At 43.1% G+C, this 18,117-nt stretch overlaps 1 protein-coding gene across 1 annotated transcript; it reads left to right on the forward strand.

The window, feature by feature from the left end:
• Window positions 1-1,584: 1,584 nt before the first annotated feature.
• TNFRSF17 (TNF receptor superfamily member 17) lies at window positions 1,585-13,193 on the forward strand. The gene is made up of 3 exons (XM_075565192.1): window positions 1,585-1,751; window positions 10,237-10,398; window positions 12,760-13,193. Exons 1-3 carry the CDS (start codon window positions 1,634-1,636, stop codon window positions 13,038-13,040), a joined length of 561 nt encoding a protein of 186 aa, XP_075421307.1. The 5' UTR covers window positions 1,585-1,633; the 3' UTR covers window positions 13,041-13,193.
• Window positions 13,194-18,117: the final 4,924 nt, after the last annotated feature.

The raw sequence follows: 18,117 nt of genomic DNA on the forward strand, positions 1-18,117 counted from the left end.
CTTTCTTGTCATGCTTCTTGCATTGTGAGATATCACGTTTCAGTTGTGTCTGTCACTGACATTTTGTTCCAGGCAGCGTCCATGAGCAAAAGGAGATAATATTTTAAAACTGATTTAAACCATGTTATTCTTAAAGATTGAATCATTACTACTGCTAATGGCATATTAATGGCACTACGATAAGGAAATAAGTGTACTATTGTACTAGCTGTACAGTATAGGAGAAAACGGAGGTGCAGAGCCACAGACGGGTGCTAAGCGTTGGTCCCATTGCTAAACCTAAGCCCCCTTCTGTGGATCTGAGCCTAAGGAGCCCATTCTAGTAGCTCTGAATTGTGAAAAATTGCTTCTAAGGCCTCGGACATGGTCAAAAAGACCGTGCTGAGGCACGCTGAGCCGCGCTGAGGGGAAACATTATCCCTATCAGCGCGGCTTTAGACGGCGCTTCTGCAGGCGTGCGGAGACGTGTGGAATTTCAGCCGACAACCCAATTTTAGTTTTCCCGCTGAGGGAAGCGTAGGGCCGGTCACATGACTGCTAGAAGCCAATAGCAGTCCGTGACGTGGCGCGCTAGCCCCGCCTCCCGCTCCGCCTCCTGAAAGCCTCCCACCCGGCACACAAGCGTGCTCGCTGGCGCTCATGCAGGGACAAGAAAAGTCTCCTGCTTGAGCAGGAGAGCACGAGCGTCAGCGCTGCCCAGCGCCGCTCCCTGCACCATGTCCCAGGCCTTAGTGCACTTCAGAAGGGAACTTGCATGTTTTGCTATTCTGTAAGCCCTTTCACATGTCCAAACCGTGAGAAAAAGGTTTCATACCGGCTGTGCAATTCTGAGCGGAATGACCAAAATCCCATTTTTGCAAATTCGCTGTATCTCCGAAAAGTGCAAGAGGCTAAATCGCATCAAAACAACTCGCGTTTGTTTCTCGCTACCACTTAAAGAAGGCGAGAGAGGAATTGCGATTTCCCTCCAAAGCCTGAGCTAGAGCTTTAGGGGGGGGGGGGATCTTTTGGTTCTGACACTAGTACCCCCTTCATCACAACGGCCCTTAGACTGATTGGTCTTAAGGATATAGTTTAGGATTTGTGACTTATTTATATATACTTTGTATAGACATTAGCATATCTCCCAGGGTACCTCAGGTATGTTCCTTTTTCAGCACAGGCATCTCTCCCTAATCTATTTGGAGGGAGGTTTGAGGGGATATATATACAACTGGGGATACTATAGAGTTAGAAAGTTGTTGTCCTCCTCCTCATCAGTGCAGCAATTTCTCAAAGTACCTGCCACAACTATTTAATAAAACAAAACAAGGATTTCACGTATTGCCTAAGGAAAAAGGAAACAAAATTGATAAGCATCTTTCCTTGATATACCATTAGTTTCTATACTGAAGATAGCAGTTTGATCACTGCCGTATCTATACTGTGTCACTACTAAGATGTATCAGCAGAATTTATTCAAATACCTCTGTTGGGTGGCAGCTCCCTGTTCTGAAGACTCTAAGTACCACAAAGCGTTTGTTTGTCTAAACGGGTGTACTCCCCACTTCTGCGTTATTTGCATGTCAAGGACTGGAAAGTAACTCGGCTTGAACATTTCTACCATTTGTGGCTTGTGGACGAGGTAGAAGATATGGCAATCCATTGCATTGCACACGAGTACTACGATGCTCTGCTACAATCTTGCCAGTCCTGTCTCCTCAGGTGTATGAAACCGCCACCACTTCCGTGCCGGAGCTATTGTGCAGCCAGTAAGTACTGTAACAGCACTGTGCTTTCCTTTCTTGTCGTGCGAACAGCTGGCAATTCTTTCATAGTTTCCTCATTGGAAGACAATTCTTCCAAGCTTTGCTAACCCTTTTGAGAATAAATAAATCTAAGGCTGGGTCCATAGAGGGGGGGGAGCAGGGCTGAGGCGCGCTGACGCTGAGGCTCGCCTTCTGAAGCTGCGCGATTTCATGCACATGCAGGCGAGCCAGCGGGCGCGATCGGGAGGCGGGGGAATGTGGGGGGAGGCGGGGCAGTGACGTCGCTGGGCCAATCGCCCCGCGACGCACTGACGTCACGGCGCCGACATCACGGCGTCGTGACGTTGACGCTGCTTCGCACTGATTGGATGTTTTCAGCCGACAGCGCGCTGAAAAACAGCTTGGCTGTCGGCTGAAAAATCCAGCGCCTCAGCACGCCTGCGGACACTCGCGTGAGCCCCCTCTAAAGACATCCTCATTGAGGATGCCGGGGCTTAGCTCGGAGCGTCCGCACGGCTCAGCGCGGCTTGTCCTTCTGTGGACGTGGCCTAAGTGTGTCTGTCTGTCTGTCTATCGATATATCTATCTATCTATTTATCTTATCTTATCTTCTCTATATTATATGGGAGAAAGAGTGGCTCAGTGAGTAAAGACACTGACTGGCATTGTGAGTTTGAAGCAGGGGAGCCTGGTTCAATTCCCAGTGTTGGCTCCCTGTGATCTTGGGCAAGTCACTTTATCTCCCTGTGCCTCAGGCACCAAAAACATAGATTGTAAGATCCAAGGGGCAGGGACCTGTCAGACAAAATGTCTCTGTGAAGTGCTATGTAAAACTAGCAGCGCTATACAAGAACATGCTATTATTATATATTTATTTATTTATAAAATATTTTACCAGGAAGTAATACATTGAGAGTTACCTCTCGTTTTCAAGTATGTCCTGTATATATATATGTCCTGTCGCTTTGGTGATAGCAGCTGTTGCCTATATATATGTGTGTGTGTGTGTGTATATATATATATCTCAAAGAAAAGTCCATAGCACTCACAAAGGTGATGTATCAAAAGGTATAAGTATTTTTTTTTACATTTACCCAATATGAGTACCCTGGGCACCTGTTCTGTATACATAAAGAATAACAGCACTGTTTTACATACAGGCATACCCCGGTTTAAGTACACTCACTTTAAGTACACTAGCGAGTAAGGACATATCGCCCAATAGGAAAACGGCAGCTCATGCATGCGCCTGTCAGCACGTCCTGAACAGCAATACTGTCTCCCTACCTGTACCAAAGCTGTGAGCAAGCGGGGAGACTATAGAGCCTGTTACCAATGTGGTATTTACATCCGTTATGAACGTATATGACGATTGCAGTACAGTACATGCATCGATAAGTGGGATAAAGGTAATGCTTCACTTTAAGTCAATTTTCACTTTACATACATGCTCTGGTCCCATTGCGTACGTTAATGTGGGGTATGGCTGTATATCATCTCCCTATCTGTTCTTATAGCAAAAATATACTGTACTTTTGCATTCAAGAACAGTAGCTTCATATATATATCTTTTTATTTATTTTTTTCACCTAAAATAAGGGACCAATATGGCTACAATTTTTTTTAGTCTGCACACACATATTACATATACACTGTGTGTGTATGTATGTATGTGTGTATACACACACATACACACGTTATGGCCCTCATTACCTTCTGTATCTGTTTGCGCTCGTCTGTCCTTACTTGTATGTCATTCAGTTTATATGTAATCACTCTGTACCACCTCTGTACCACGCCACAGAATATGTTGGTGCTTTACAAGTGAAGAATAATAATACATCTTATGTGCAATGGTAATTCATCGGGAAAATGGTACACTGTACCTTGCATATTGTATCCCCGGTCCCTGACCTCACGTATATCATTAATGACTGAACAAAGTGGAGCCGCAAGCTGTTTACCAGGAATCCGTTGGAGGGCAAAGGCGAAGTGTTAATTATTTGCACAGTGTCCTACATTGTACAGCTACAGCAGTGGTTACAACCTCATGTTATTCTGCATCCTCATAAGAAAAGTAACAGACCTTCCTGTACCACCAGCTACTTACAGACGTGTCAGAGTATCTAACATTATACTAAGATCCAGCCTTTTCTCTTCGTGTTACTTACATATTGCACATTCATTCTGCAGCTGCCTTGTTGTTTCTCTCTGCTCTTTCCGTTCTGCAACCTGAAACTTGGAAACCACAGGCATATGGTCTATCACTCTGTAGGGTCTCGTTGTAGGTTTGATTGAGATTTTGGTTATGTGTTTCAGCTGTTAGCATAGAATTAAAGCTAAACATTCCCTGATCTCTCCTGAATCTAATGGTATTTATCAGAAGGAATGTATTATCACTCCAACTACAAAACAATGTGAATCATAACTTCATATATTAAGAGATACTGTACATACAGATATTTGTATATGTAGATGCATGGTATATAAAGATAGAGGTGTATATATATATATATAGATATATATATATCTATATATATATATATAGAGAGAGAGAGAGAGATAGGGAGATATTGGTATATAGAGTGATAGAGAGAGCGAGATATCTGTGTAAAGTAAGAGCAAAAACACCTCCACATGGCATAGTATGTTTTTAATTGAAATACACACACATTTAGGGCCTCATGCAGTAAGCGGCGAAAAGGCACTTCTCGCCCGTTTCCCGCCAAAAATGCCCACCCCTATTCAGTAAGGGGCGAGAAAGTGGCGAGAATAAAAAAAAAACGCCAGTTTTAGTGGCGTTTTTTTTTTCCGCCATTGCCGAGGCGAGAAGGCACTTTTCGCCTAAAATAGACATGTTTTCCGCCACGCTGTATTCTAGTAGTGGCGAGTAGCTTTGCGCCGCTATTCGCCACTCTAGAATGGCGTTTTTATGCCGAATCAGCCACGGCAAAAAAAGTTGGCTAGTTGATGGTGAGAGGTTGCTGATGAGCGGCGAATCGGCACTTAGAAAAAATTCTGGCCTTTTTCCTGGCTGGGATTGATGCCGGGGGTCTCCTGAGCTGATACCATTAATACCAGCACCGGAGCCCCCTGGCATACATCCGAGGCAGGAAAAATGCTTTTAAAGGCCACTTCATTACCTTAGAGCCAATCAGAGTAGGGATAGACTTCCTACGCTCTGATTGGCTACCGTACCATGTGAGGCTGGCCATGTTTCTTTTCATGATGTCATCTTAAAGGCAATTGAAGCAAAGCCATTCTGATTGGCTGTGCTTTCATTGCCTTTAAGTGACGTCATCCTTTTTTTTTGTATCCGCCAAAACACATAGTTTTCATGGCCCAATCAGGGCCGTGGAAACCATGACGAAAATGGGACGTCATAGGCCTTTAAAAGCCTATGTCGTCTCATTTTGAAGCCAGACGCCGAGGAGGAAGGACCTCCCGAAGAAGAAGACCAGGGCGTGGCAGCAGACGGTAAGAAGACCCCGGAAGAAGATAGAAGAAACAAGAATACAGATGAAGATGGATTACAATTAGAAGACCCGTGGATTGTTTTGTTTTATTGTTTTAATGTTTATTATTTTATGGGTTCCTGTTCGTGGATTGGTTCGTGAGTAAGCTGTTCAACGGGAGTCGGTGAGTGGGTCAAGTAATGGTAAGTGAACTAAAGAAATGTATTTTATGTTACTTTTTTTTTTTTGCTTTTTACATGTGTTGGTTTTTTTTATTGTACATCATTTCTTGCCACTGTATGTATGTATGTATGTATGTATATATGTCTAGAGAGATATATACATACAGAGTAAGAGATGATAGTGTTTGAAAAGCTTGCTTTGCACTATGTTAAATGATTTTGGCTATGCTGCTATGCATAGATGTGTGTTCAATGTATTTTATAATTAGATAGATGTAATTTTTGGGCTTCTACGCTGTACTTTAGATAATGGTGAGGATAGCTTTTGTATATTTAAATTTTTGGTGTCCTATTTTGTATGATGGTACCTTGTTCTCTTTAACGGTCGCTATAGTTAATTGTGTACTTGGTATGGATGCTATTTTAATTGTTTTGGGATGTAATTAATGTATGCAAATTGATTGATGGTGAATTTATTGGATTACATAGTATACTTCTTTTGATGTAATAGTATTTTCTTTGGAATATTGTATTGTTAACATTGATTTGCTGCGTCTACATGTTGCTTACATTTTATGCAGCATGTATACAATGTAAATGCAATGTTTTATGTGGCATTTGAGGCTTTGGATTGGAATTTGATGCTTTAGATTGGATGATTACATTTGATTTGTTTTGGAAATAGCATTGTATTTCATTGAGGATGTTATGGATAAGTGGTATTTTTATTGGAGCATGTTTTTGTTAACCCTGAGACATTTATTTGTATATTGGTTCATCATTTGTGTATGTATGTATGTATATATATATATTATATATATATATATATATATTATTTTTTATTTTATCGTAATTTTTTATTTCATGATGAAGCCACTGTACAAAGGAATGTGTGAAGGGTGGATATGTGGCCAGGATGGCTTAACCCCTTAATTACCTTTGCGGTTAGTACCCGATAAGGTGATTAAGGGGTTCATTGATATGTGAATGTCATTGCAATGTATTGGCTATGTATTATTTTGGCAACGGACCACAAGAATGATGCTGGCGACGGGGCCTTCTTATTGATGAGGTCAGTAGAATTTTCTTTATTTTACTATGCTAGTTAATGTGTTTAATAATGGCCAAATAATGTATTATCCCTATCTGGATAATAGTTTGGCACATTATTGTACTGTATGTGTTGGGGTGGGGGGAGGGGGTATTGGCCCAAGGGTATGTGGGTAGGCCTCCCTTGTGGGTAGTGGGTGAGGGTGGTTAGGCCTCACGGGGTGGGGGGGTAGTGGGGGAGGGTATGTGGGTGATGGTGGTTTAACCCCTTTATGACTGTAGCGGTTCATAACCGCTACGGTGATTAAGGGGTTAGGGGACATTACATTGGATGTTTTTGTTCTTGTTTCTGTTTTGCAGAAGCGGATGGGGCATGGGCAGGATGAAGATGAGGATGGCCTTCATCGTGGCAGCCGGACATGGATTAGTGCTATATGTATTTAATGTATTTATTGTTGTTTATGTATTTTAAATACACAGGGGGTGTATGTTGTTTATTGCAATGTTTATTGGGGGCAAATGTCCTCAATAAACATGCTATTCTGCCTTAACCCCTTTATTGCCTTAGCGGCTATCCGCTATGGTAATGAAGCAGCATTAATGTATTTTAATAATATTGTGCGGGAGCAGGGGGTCCCCTGAGCTGAACCGCATTGATTTCTGGCTCAGAGACCCCCTGCTTCCCGAGTTACAGGCCCCGGTTTGGGGCATCGGTTACAGTGTCGACGTCATCTTTATTGCGGGCACGTAGCGTATGGGACGCTATAAACATGGCGGCGACACTGCCCACCTGATCACACATACCGGGGCCTGTAACTCGGGAAGCAGGGGGTGCCTGGTCCACAAAGCAATGCGGTTCAGCTCAGGGGACCCATTGCTCACTGTACAGTATTATTAAAAATATATTCATGCTGCTTCGTTACCATAGCAGATAGCCGCAAAGGTAAGGAATGATTGTGTATTGATATGGGTGTTTTATTCATAGTGTAGATGTGCAGAGGGTCTCCGGAGCTGAACCGCTTTGGTTTTAGGTCCGGGGACCCCCTGCTTCCCGAGATACAGACCCCTTTATGGGGTGCCGGTATCCCTCTGATTTGTTTACATTCCGCGGTCACGTGATCGGGACATTTAAATGCAGAGGGATACCGGCACCTCATAAAGGGGTCTGTATCTCGGGAAGCAGGGGTTCCCCGGACCTGAAACCAATGCGGTTCAGTTACGGAGACCCCCTGCACCTGTACACTATGAATAAAATTGTATATAAAATAATTTTTATTATGCCGATGTTTGCGCCGAGAGAGCAACGGATCTCTCTCTGCTGCAAACACATCTCGGCAGGGGACGGCTTCTCAGCAGCTTCTCGCCAGGCAGCCATCTCGCCACCGGTTACTCGCCATTATATCAAATGGTGGTGGCGCATTCATTCGCCAGGGATTCGGCCCTTACAGCATACAGCGAGTTTAACACGCCAAAAACATGGCTAATTGCAAAACTGGCTAATGCATTTTTTCGCTGCTTAGTGCATAGACCCCATAGTCTCTTTAGAAACTCACTTATCAGTTTTTTTGGCGACTGGCCTGGTTTACTGTAATTGCTATGGCAGCCCTACTCATTGCAGCTGTGATAAAAGCGTGGTAAGGCCTTGCGAAACGCGTAGGGTTGCCATAGAGACTAGAATAAAGGGTGGTTAGCCGTGTTGGTCCTTTTTTCCATGTAGTAACAATGGAGGGAGAGGGAGTAGGCGACATGATATCTTTGAGTCCAATGAAGGACCACGAGAGGTTCGAAAGCTTGTAACATAGCATATTATTCCATAAGAAGGTATCGCACACCTACTCCCTCTCCCTCCTTTGTTACTACATAGAGACGACTGTAAACTCAGAGTTGGGGTACATACATGTAAACATACTGTGCCACGTGGAGGTATTTTTGCACTTACTTTACACTGATACACATTTCAGTTGGATGGTCACAGAACCATTGCGGCGGGCAGCAGCAGCGACGGGCAGCAGCGACGGGCAGCAGCGACGGGCAGCAGCGACGGGCAGCAGCGACGGGCAGCGGCGGGCAGCAGCAGCGGGCAGCAGCGACGGGCAGCGGCAGCGACGGGCAGCAGTGACGGGCAGCGGCACCCACCTGGCAACATCATTCAGCAGCTGGGATTTTCAAACCTTTCAATAATTAATGCATTCAAACTGCAGCACTTATTACATTTTTTTAGCTCTCTTTGATTTGACTACACCCATCTGATTTCATTCATTGTGTTTCCTCTCTTTTTTATTTATTTTTTTAATTTTTAGTTGTTGTTTTGTGGTTTTTTAATTATATATATTTTTTTTATTTAAGTGCACATTTTTCTCTAACAGTTATATAAACTCATATTTCATTTTGTTTCGTATTTGTTCCATACTAATATTTCACCAATTACCATTTTCCAATGTTTAGTGCACTTTTATTTCAGTGTGTGTGTGTGTATAATATATACGGCCTTGTGGTAGAGTCAGTAAGATGTTTTAAGCTTTAACCTTCAGTGGTTTATTTTCCACATCACAACAAATAATAGTAACACTATGCCTTTAAGGCAAACCAAATCATAAAGCAAAAGCCTCCTCCCCTTTCGGAGACTAACTACACAACAGTGTCTGACTAACACACTGGCTGGCTAGCCCAGTTTCCAGCTTTAACAATACACTCATGTACAGAAAACATAATATCAAGTCCTTATCTGTGGATGTGGGAGCTCTGTCCCAAGAGAGTCCAGGAAATCCCTCTGGATACTGCAACCTTGACAGGACAGCTCTGCTCACTCAGCAGTCTATGGAACACCAGTTCCTTGGAGGCAAGCCACACATCCAGCTGGCGTGTTCAGTTTCATGGAGAGTCTCTTCCTCGGTGTGGGTCCCATTGGACCCAGCAGTCCTGGGGAACCGTACCAACCAGATTCTTTACTGTTTGGGGAAAGTCTATCTTAGCTGGCAGCTGCTGACTGCCTTTTTGAACCCCTTTGCAGTCAGGAGTTCAGTGCAGAGACTGATTGAGCTACCTGTGCTGAAGCAGGGATATCCGGAAAACCTGATCTGTTGGGGAGGAGGTGGAGAGGGGGGAGAGTGGCTCGAGGACCAGAGTTGAGCACCCCTGCTTTACATGCATAAGAACACATATGGGCTTATTCAATAAGCACTGAAGTGCCAGGTCACTTCGTGATTGGCCGAAAACTCTCATTGAAGTCGACAGGTGAGCACGGTTGACTGCTTCAGACTTATTAGATAAAGACCTATAATATTTGCACCATCACATCCTTTGATATATGCTCCCATCTACTACAACAGGGGTCTCTAAACTACGGCCCGGGGGCCACATCCGGCCCCCCCACAAGATTTTATCCGGCCCGCCGCAACTTGAAATATATATTTATATTTTTGCTCATTATATATCATTTCCCAGTGTAAGCACGGCATCCTTTCTTTGTAATTGTCACATTTCTCTTTTGTTCTGAATCATATCATGCCGATTACCCCCAAAAGATCCAAATAAAACTTATTCGTTCATTTATAAAATATATAAATATATTAAAAATTATAAAAAAATATTTTTTTTCTTTGGCCCACGAAAATGTGCAGAATATACAATGTGTCCCTCGTACCGAAAAGTTTGGAGACCACTGTACTACAATATTCCCCTCTCCCAACTACCCGACATTCCTAAGAAGCACAAAGATGAGTTATTCAGTTTAATGGTCAAATAAAGAATGGCACAAGACTTATTTCTCAGCATAAAACTATACAGTTTACTCTTTTACAGTGCAGAGTGGCGCTGGTCCAGGAACGGTACCGACGAACGACAGTAATTGGATTCTTTGGTTTTTTCTTGCTCTTGGATTCGTTTTAACACCGACTATTTTCTTGCTAACCCTTGTGCTTAGAAAACAGTGGAAAAAATCAAGAAATAACACGGAAGCTGCAGGTAAATAAGACGGAAATTAATTATAGTCTGAATGTCATTTTTCTATCTCAACTTGTGTTTCTTACAATTTTGTAAATATTTGCTGTTGATAAAAAAATATTTCTAATTTATTTTATACTGAATCATCTGGGAGAAAAGACAACAAATGTAATGATGACGCAACTATAATAGTGTGTAAAATAATGTCCTATGTCATTTGGTTTAAAGCTTATTACACACTGGTGTTCAGACGACATCATTCAGTGTGTAATTGCATTACCTCAACTTTTGTTGCACATACATTGTGAACGTATTTAGTTGAAGGCTTTCATGTGCCTCAGCAGGTAGGGGGTTAGTGCAGTGATGAGCTATAACTGTTTAGGGGTCACAAGCTTGGCCATCAAAAACAAACTGAACTACAAGAGTCCTATAAATAAATATACAGGTGCACGACGAGTATTCTAAAACTTGCCTTAAACTTGTCTTGGAAAAATCTGGGACAATCACCAACAAGATCCAGGTACATGCTGGGTGCATGCTGGGTACATGCTGTGTGCATGCTGGGTACATGCTGTGTGCATGCTGGGTACATGCTGGGTGCATGCTTGGTGCATGCTGGGTACATGCTGGGTACATGCTGGGTACATGCTGTGTGCATGCTGGGTACATGCTGGGTATATGCTGGGTGCATGCTGGGTACATGCTGCAACATTTCAGTGACATTTCTGCAGAGACTAATGGCCCATCGCATTAACACAGCAGGGGTCCCTGGCAGTCCCATTCAGTTTGAATGGGACTGCCAGGGACCCCCGCTGTTAATCCGATGGGCCATTAGGCTGCGCTTATAGTGCCGGAGACTGCGACGCGATGTCGCCTTAAAACAAATGCATGGTCGCTTATGTAGGCGCTTATTGTGGACGCGACGGCGACGGGGCGACGGAGAGACCAGAAATTTGGTAGCCAGTATTATTTGATTTTTTGAGAGACGGTCTCCTCATGTGACTGTCTTTAACCAATCAGATAGCTTCTGATGCTGGGAGATGGGGAAAGTGTCTGTGTGTGAGTGCAGGGAGAGGGGGGGATGTGTGTGTGTGTGTGTGTGTGTGTGGGGGGGGGATTGTGTGATTGTGTGTGTGTGATTGTGTGTATGTGGGTGGGGGATTGTGTGTGTGTGTGTGATTGTGATTGTGTGTGGGGGGGGGGATTGTGTGATTGTGTGTGTGTGTGTGATTATGTGTGTGTGTGATTGTGTGTGTGATTGTGTGAGTGTGTGTGTGATTGTGTGTGTGTGATTGTGTGTGTGTGGGGGGGTATTGTGTGTGTGATTTTGTGGGGGGGATTGTGTGTGTGTGGGGGGGGGGTATTGTGTGTGTGTGGGGGGGGATTGTGTGTGTGTGGGGGGGTGGTATTGTGTGTGTGTGTGTGTGGGATTGTGTGTGGGGGGGGATATTGTGTGTGTGTGATTGTGATTGTGTGTGTGTGATTGTGTGCGTGTGTGGGGGGAGGTTGTGTGTGTGAAATTGTGTGTGTGTGTGTGTGTGTGTGTGTGTGATTGTGTGTGTGTGGGGTGGGGTATTGTGTGTGTGTGGGGGGGGGAGGGGGGATTGTGTGTGTGTGATTGATAGTGAGTGAGTGAGTGAGTGAGTGAGAGTGAGAGTGGGTGTGTGTGTGAGAGATCAGGGCCGCCAACAGAAATCATGGGGCCCAGGACAAATGAAAGGAGCAGCCCACCCCCCAACCCATAGCGCACCTACCACGGAAATATTGGGACTGCGGGGGGCTGGCGGTGGCAGGGCCCAGCTGCAGGTCACAGCAGTTGCTGCCGGCCCTGCCCCGCTGCAGGCACCTCTCAGTCCCACAATGGCTGCTCGTGTGCGCACCGGGCCTCCCCGTGATAAACCTACAGAAGTACTGTTTTATTTTTTCACTAGTTTTTTCCCCAGAAGACGTTAATAAATAGCCCCCAAATATCTTCTTAAAGGAACAATTAATGCATTTTTCTTAAATGATCATTTTTAACATAGGATTGAAGCATGGGGTCTCCCCGAGCTGAACCCCATTAATTTCGGCTCCGGCGCCCCCTTCGGAGGTCTGTATCCCGAGAAGCAGGGGGGTCGCCGGAGCCGAAATTAATGGGGTTCAGCTCGGGGAGACCCCATGCTTCAATCCTATGTTTAAAACAGTACTTCTGTAGGTTTATCACGAAAACTGAAACGGAAAACAATGGGGTTTTCTTATTTGATAAATCCGGTGATTTTTGCTTAAACATTGCCCCGGTTCTGAGACTGGGAGACTTGGCCAAAGATTACTATCCCCTGTCTGTGATGTACAAATATTAACATGATGTATTAATGCTAATCGCCGTATGAAATGTATTTACAGACTCTCCCACGGAGGCGGGGGTCGCAGGCAACAACCAGCCTAAAAACACGTGTGGAAAAGCAGTGCTAGAGTCCACCGCCAGCGCGGACATCATAAGGCAACAAACCTCGCAGCGCAATGCAGAAGTGAAAGACTGTGTGTGCCAAGTCTGTGAGCAGCCTTTATCTGACTACCTATTTCCTTTGCCGGCCGTAGAGGAAGGAGCTGCTATTCTGGTCACCACAAAAACATCTGCCTTCTGTAACCGTGGCACAGGTGTAAGGGCGAGTGTGGAAATATAGCAATCATATTCTCCTGTTTGGTTCTTGGATGGAAAAAGAAATACCGTTTTAGATACTGTATATATATATATATATATATATATATATATATATATATATATATATATATATATCAAATGGAAATATTACTATACATATATAGCAAATGGAAAAATTACTGTGTGATATATATATATATATATATATATATAACAAAAAGATCACTTGTGAGCACATTCACATGTCTTAGGCAGGTCTGCACCCCTGCCTTACACCATTATCACCCAGCATACAGCGCTTCCACTGCAGCAAGGGATTCTGGGAAATGACATGCAAATGAGCACACAATGTGTCACCTTTTGTCTTAAAATCCATTGTTACGTCTTTAAAAGCACAGCATGGGAATCAGATGCAAAGCCAGAGAAACCATTCACAGACATGTTTCAACCTTAAGGGGTATCATCAGTGTGAAGTTGGTTGTACTTCTGGCTTTCCAATTTTCAAGACTGTGGGGTTTACCATCACGCTTTAAGTTATGGTGGGTGAAAAAGGCAACAAGAAACCTCCACCGTATTGAATATAGCAAATAATGGTGAAAGGCAGGTTGCAGACCTGCCTAAGACATGTGAATGTGCTCACAAGTGATCTTTTTATTTGCTATATGCAATACGGTGGAGGTTTCTTGTTGCCTTTTTCACCCAGCATAACTTAAAATGTATATGTATGTGTAAATATATATATATATATATATATATATATATATATATATATATATATCATACGATACCGGTTGCAACACGACATCAAGGGACAGCACGCAGGTAAGTAAATCATAAATTTTCTATATTTGATAGAAGACACAAAAACTGACGTTTCGGTCCCCCAGTGGGACCTTTCTCAAGGTGGCACCACCTTGAGAAAGGTCCCACTGGGGGACCGAAACGTCGGTTTTTGTGTCTTCTATCAAATATAGAAAATGTATGGTTTACTTACCTGCGTGCTGTTCCTTAATGTCGTGTTGCAACCGGTATCGTATGGTCTGTTATTGCTTTATGGGATAAGCACCAAAACTTAACTACTTGCAAATGGTGTGCCGGCTCTGCATTGGATTCTATATATATATATATACACAAAAAAACAAATAGTAGCGCTAGTTTGTGATAGAAATAACCGTGATGTGCAAAAAGTTATAAATGTTTAAAAGGTGAAGGTGAAGTGCAGTTAATGTTAAATATGTAGATTAAATATTGATGTTAGCATAGGAACAGTCTGTACGGAAGAGGCAATGCTTCTAAATGGTCAAGCCTGACCATAATAAACTACAAACCAAAAAAGAAAGAAGCGCCAGTTCCGTACAATGAATAATATCAACTGGAATTTATTAATAACCAGAATAGTCTCAAGGACAATGCAAAACTGGTGTGTTTAAAAAGCAATATTGACAAAAAATTAAATGAAATGGTTAGCAGCAATATGCAAGTGACATATATGAGGAACTTGTGAGCGAGGAGGCAATTGATGGTAAGGAGGAGGTAACCACTGGAGCATACAAGAGTAATTGTAGTCTGTGTATTAGCTTACAGCTAGAGAACAATAGTCACCAATTAGAGAATGACCCTTCTCAGAAGTAAATAGGTGTATTGTAGACAGACCTGATGGTGCACGGAGTAAATCCTCTCAACGTGCAGTCTGATTCCGCTGTAAAACAGTGCTCACTCCTAGAAGAAATCCGTCCTGTGATGTAATGAGACCCAGCTGTTTGCCAAATCTTACGGAGAGATGGTAAATTTTCTCCGTGTCAGACCTCATAGGTAAAATTCCGGTGTATGCTGTATCAGGTCTGCCTACAATACACCTATTTACTTATGGTGAATAAGAATGCGATAATATTTGGTGTCTTCTTTGTTCCTAATGTCCTTAAACCCAGTAGATACTGCTTACTTCACCTCTGGTTGTCTAATAATGGTAGAAATCGTCTCAGAGGAATGGATGAGTTTAATTGTTGGATGGATCTACAGGAGTGTAAATGCAAAATACAGTACATAGGATTGCACAGTGTTTTTCAACCAGGGTTGAGCCCTAAAGGGTTCCCTGTAATTTTCTGGCCACTTGAAAATGGTATCAAATATAGAAGAATTTACAATGCATCTGATCTCAGACGCGCTATTAGAGAGGGTTGGGGTTCCTTACAATGCATCTGATCTCAGACGCGCTATTAGAGAGGGTTGTGGTTCCTTACAATGCATCTGATCTCAGACGTGCTATTAGAGAGGGTTGGGGTTCCATACACTGCATCTTATCTCAGACGCGCTATTAGAGAGGGTTGGGGTTCCTTACAATGCATCTGATCTCAGAGTTGCTATTAGAGAGGGTTGGGGGTTCCTCAGAATTTCACTTGGGGTTCCTTAACCAAAGAAAGGTTGGAAACCACTGCATTAGCAAATAAATGAGGGATACATAAATTTGTTCACAAGATTTTTGGTTCTGTAAATTAGCATTGAAAGTGCTTACTGTATAACCATGCAACCTCACTGTTCAATTATTGCTAGAATAGTCCTTTGCTTTTACGCTCTGTGTTGCTAAAACTTTCCTGTGAGCTAATCCCGATCCTTCTTACATCACGTATTTTTTTTTGCAAAACTCTTTCTCTTCATTGCTTCTCTGTTTCCAACATTGTTTCTTCCTTCCCCACTACACATCTGCACGACTCCTGCATTCTGCTCAAGGATTTCTTCAGTCTACCCCTTTTGCATCTGAAGCCCGATCTCTCCTAAAACCTTTCTCACTCACTGCCCCACCCCTCTGGAATGTCCTTCCCCTCAATCTCCGAGTAGCCCTCTCTCTCTCCACCTTTAGAACCTTTCTTAACATACACCTCTTTAACAAAGCATATGTGTAGCTCCGCTGGCTGATACTATACATTTCTTACATCCACTGTGGCCCCTTCCAGACACACTTACCAGAACACCTTCTCTTTAAGTTCTCCCCACCTTACTACTTAGATTGTAAGCTCTTTGGGGCAGGGACTCCTTTTCCTATTGTTTTATGTCTGAAGCGCTTATTTCCATTGTGTTATATTATTATGTCACGTGTATTACTGCTGTAAAGAGCTATAGAAAAATATCCTACCTGAAAACATAATTAATTTAAAGTCTACCCCACTATCTGTTGTCTGGGTTTTCTGTGAAGTTCGTCCACAAAAGTGATTAAAAACAAACTATTTATTCGGCTTATTTGAAATGAATGCAAAAGAATGCAAGCATTTATACCCTGTTGCCTAGATCTCCAATTTATTTCCATCTGAGTAGCTACAGGCTCCCATGGTTGACAAAGCATAGAAAATCCAATACTTTTCAAAACTGTCACTCAACTTTGCCTAGCCTAAACTTGGCACAAACATCCATCATGATCCAAGCCGGAGTTTCAGTCATTTCTCTGTCCTGAATATTTTTTTGCTAAATTTGCTTGCAGGTTAGCACAGGGGGGCACAACTGCAGCCCTCAAGCCCCCCCCAAGATGGGTTTTCAGGATATCCCAGCTTCAGCACAGGTGGCTCAATCAATCCTTGCTTCAGCACAGGTGGCTCAATCAATCCTTGCTTCAGCACAGGTGGCTCAATCAATCCTTGCTTCAGCACAGGTGGCTCAATCAGAGGCTCAGTCAAAGATTGAACCTCTGATTGAGCCACCTGTACTGAAGCAGGGACTGATTGAGCGAGCCACCTGTGCTGATGCAGGGATATCCTGAAATTTTGGGGGAGCGTGAGGACTGGAGTTGAGCTTCCATGACTTAACCTATTCAGTGTTCTCTCTCTTCCCCTGATACACACCTTCTATTGCTGAGTTCTACTCTTTTTACGCCACTATCGTGGCTATTTCCTGTATTCTTCCTGCATTGTCATATCTCACACTATCCTTCCTATATCCACCATCCTTTGCTCCTCTCTCTATTCCCCTTTATTGTGTCCATTTCCCCCAGCGATCACCCCTCTCACTCAGCTCCTCGTCCTGAATTTCCACCCACTAAACTGATACTTTCCTATGAGTTCTACCATGAAAATATTTAGGACATTAGGGACAGATAGGTCTCCAATTATTATTGCCTTCTTAGGCACCATAAACTGGAATGGAATGTCAGTATCAGTGATTCCCCAGCCTCTCCTCTGGGTTCACTTGTCACAAACAAATGTTACATCTAATCTGCCCTTCAGTACTCTCTGGCATTCCAGTCTCCTTCATAGAACTGTGTCAAGGGATTAACTGACATCTAGGTGCGATATATCTTCAATTCAGCTCTGGAGAACCGCCCAGTTCAAATGTTGTAGCAAAAACTAAAAAATTTTTACAAAAAAAGAGAGATGATGGGGTTGCTTATTTAAGGTTTAACCCTTTTGGTGCCTGAAGGTTTGGGGCATCCTGTATTGCAGAACTTCCAGGCCATGTGGTCAGCAGTGCAGTGATCGCATGACCTCAATCTGCCCCCGACGCCAGAAAAGGTCCCGCTCACGATCTCCTCTCACTGACAGCTACGGTTGCAATCCCCCCGTCCGTAATGAACAAACCGTCAATGATGTTGGAGAAAAATCCTAAAGTCCCCTACGGTTCCGCTTAATAGGACACTTTGTTTCTGTTCTGAAGCATAAATAGTGGACAAACCTTTCGATTCAAAGAATTTATTGACATCAGATACAATATGATGAGTGTTTTTTTTTTTTAAACATAGTTTGATGAATGCATATGTCACGTCAAGCAGTTTGCCAAACAAATATATGTGTTAATTGACATAGTTGCAAATGAATTAATTTCCCTGTTGAAATGTTCACTACTGTTAGGCAGGTTTGTTTGTCACTGGCTTCATAGCATGGTGTCAGACAGGGTTTTACAAAGACCGCACTGCACTTTGCATACCTTTCCGCTTCAGCTAATTCTTCTAGGTTTTGGTCAATTTGCGTAAACATCAGATTTACAGCAATATCATGACCCACAAGTGCTGGGTAATGTAGGAAATCAAACCCGGATCCCCTCTTTTTGAGCACAATAGCTGCAAAGATGAGATTTCTTGAAATGTCATAATAATATTTTTCTTTGCACCAGATTCC

This window comes from Ascaphus truei, chromosome 11 (genome assembly GCF_040206685.1).
Source record: "Ascaphus truei isolate aAscTru1 chromosome 11, aAscTru1.hap1, whole genome shotgun sequence".
NCBI classification, from domain to species: domain Eukaryota; kingdom Metazoa; phylum Chordata; class Amphibia; order Anura; family Ascaphidae; genus Ascaphus; species Ascaphus truei.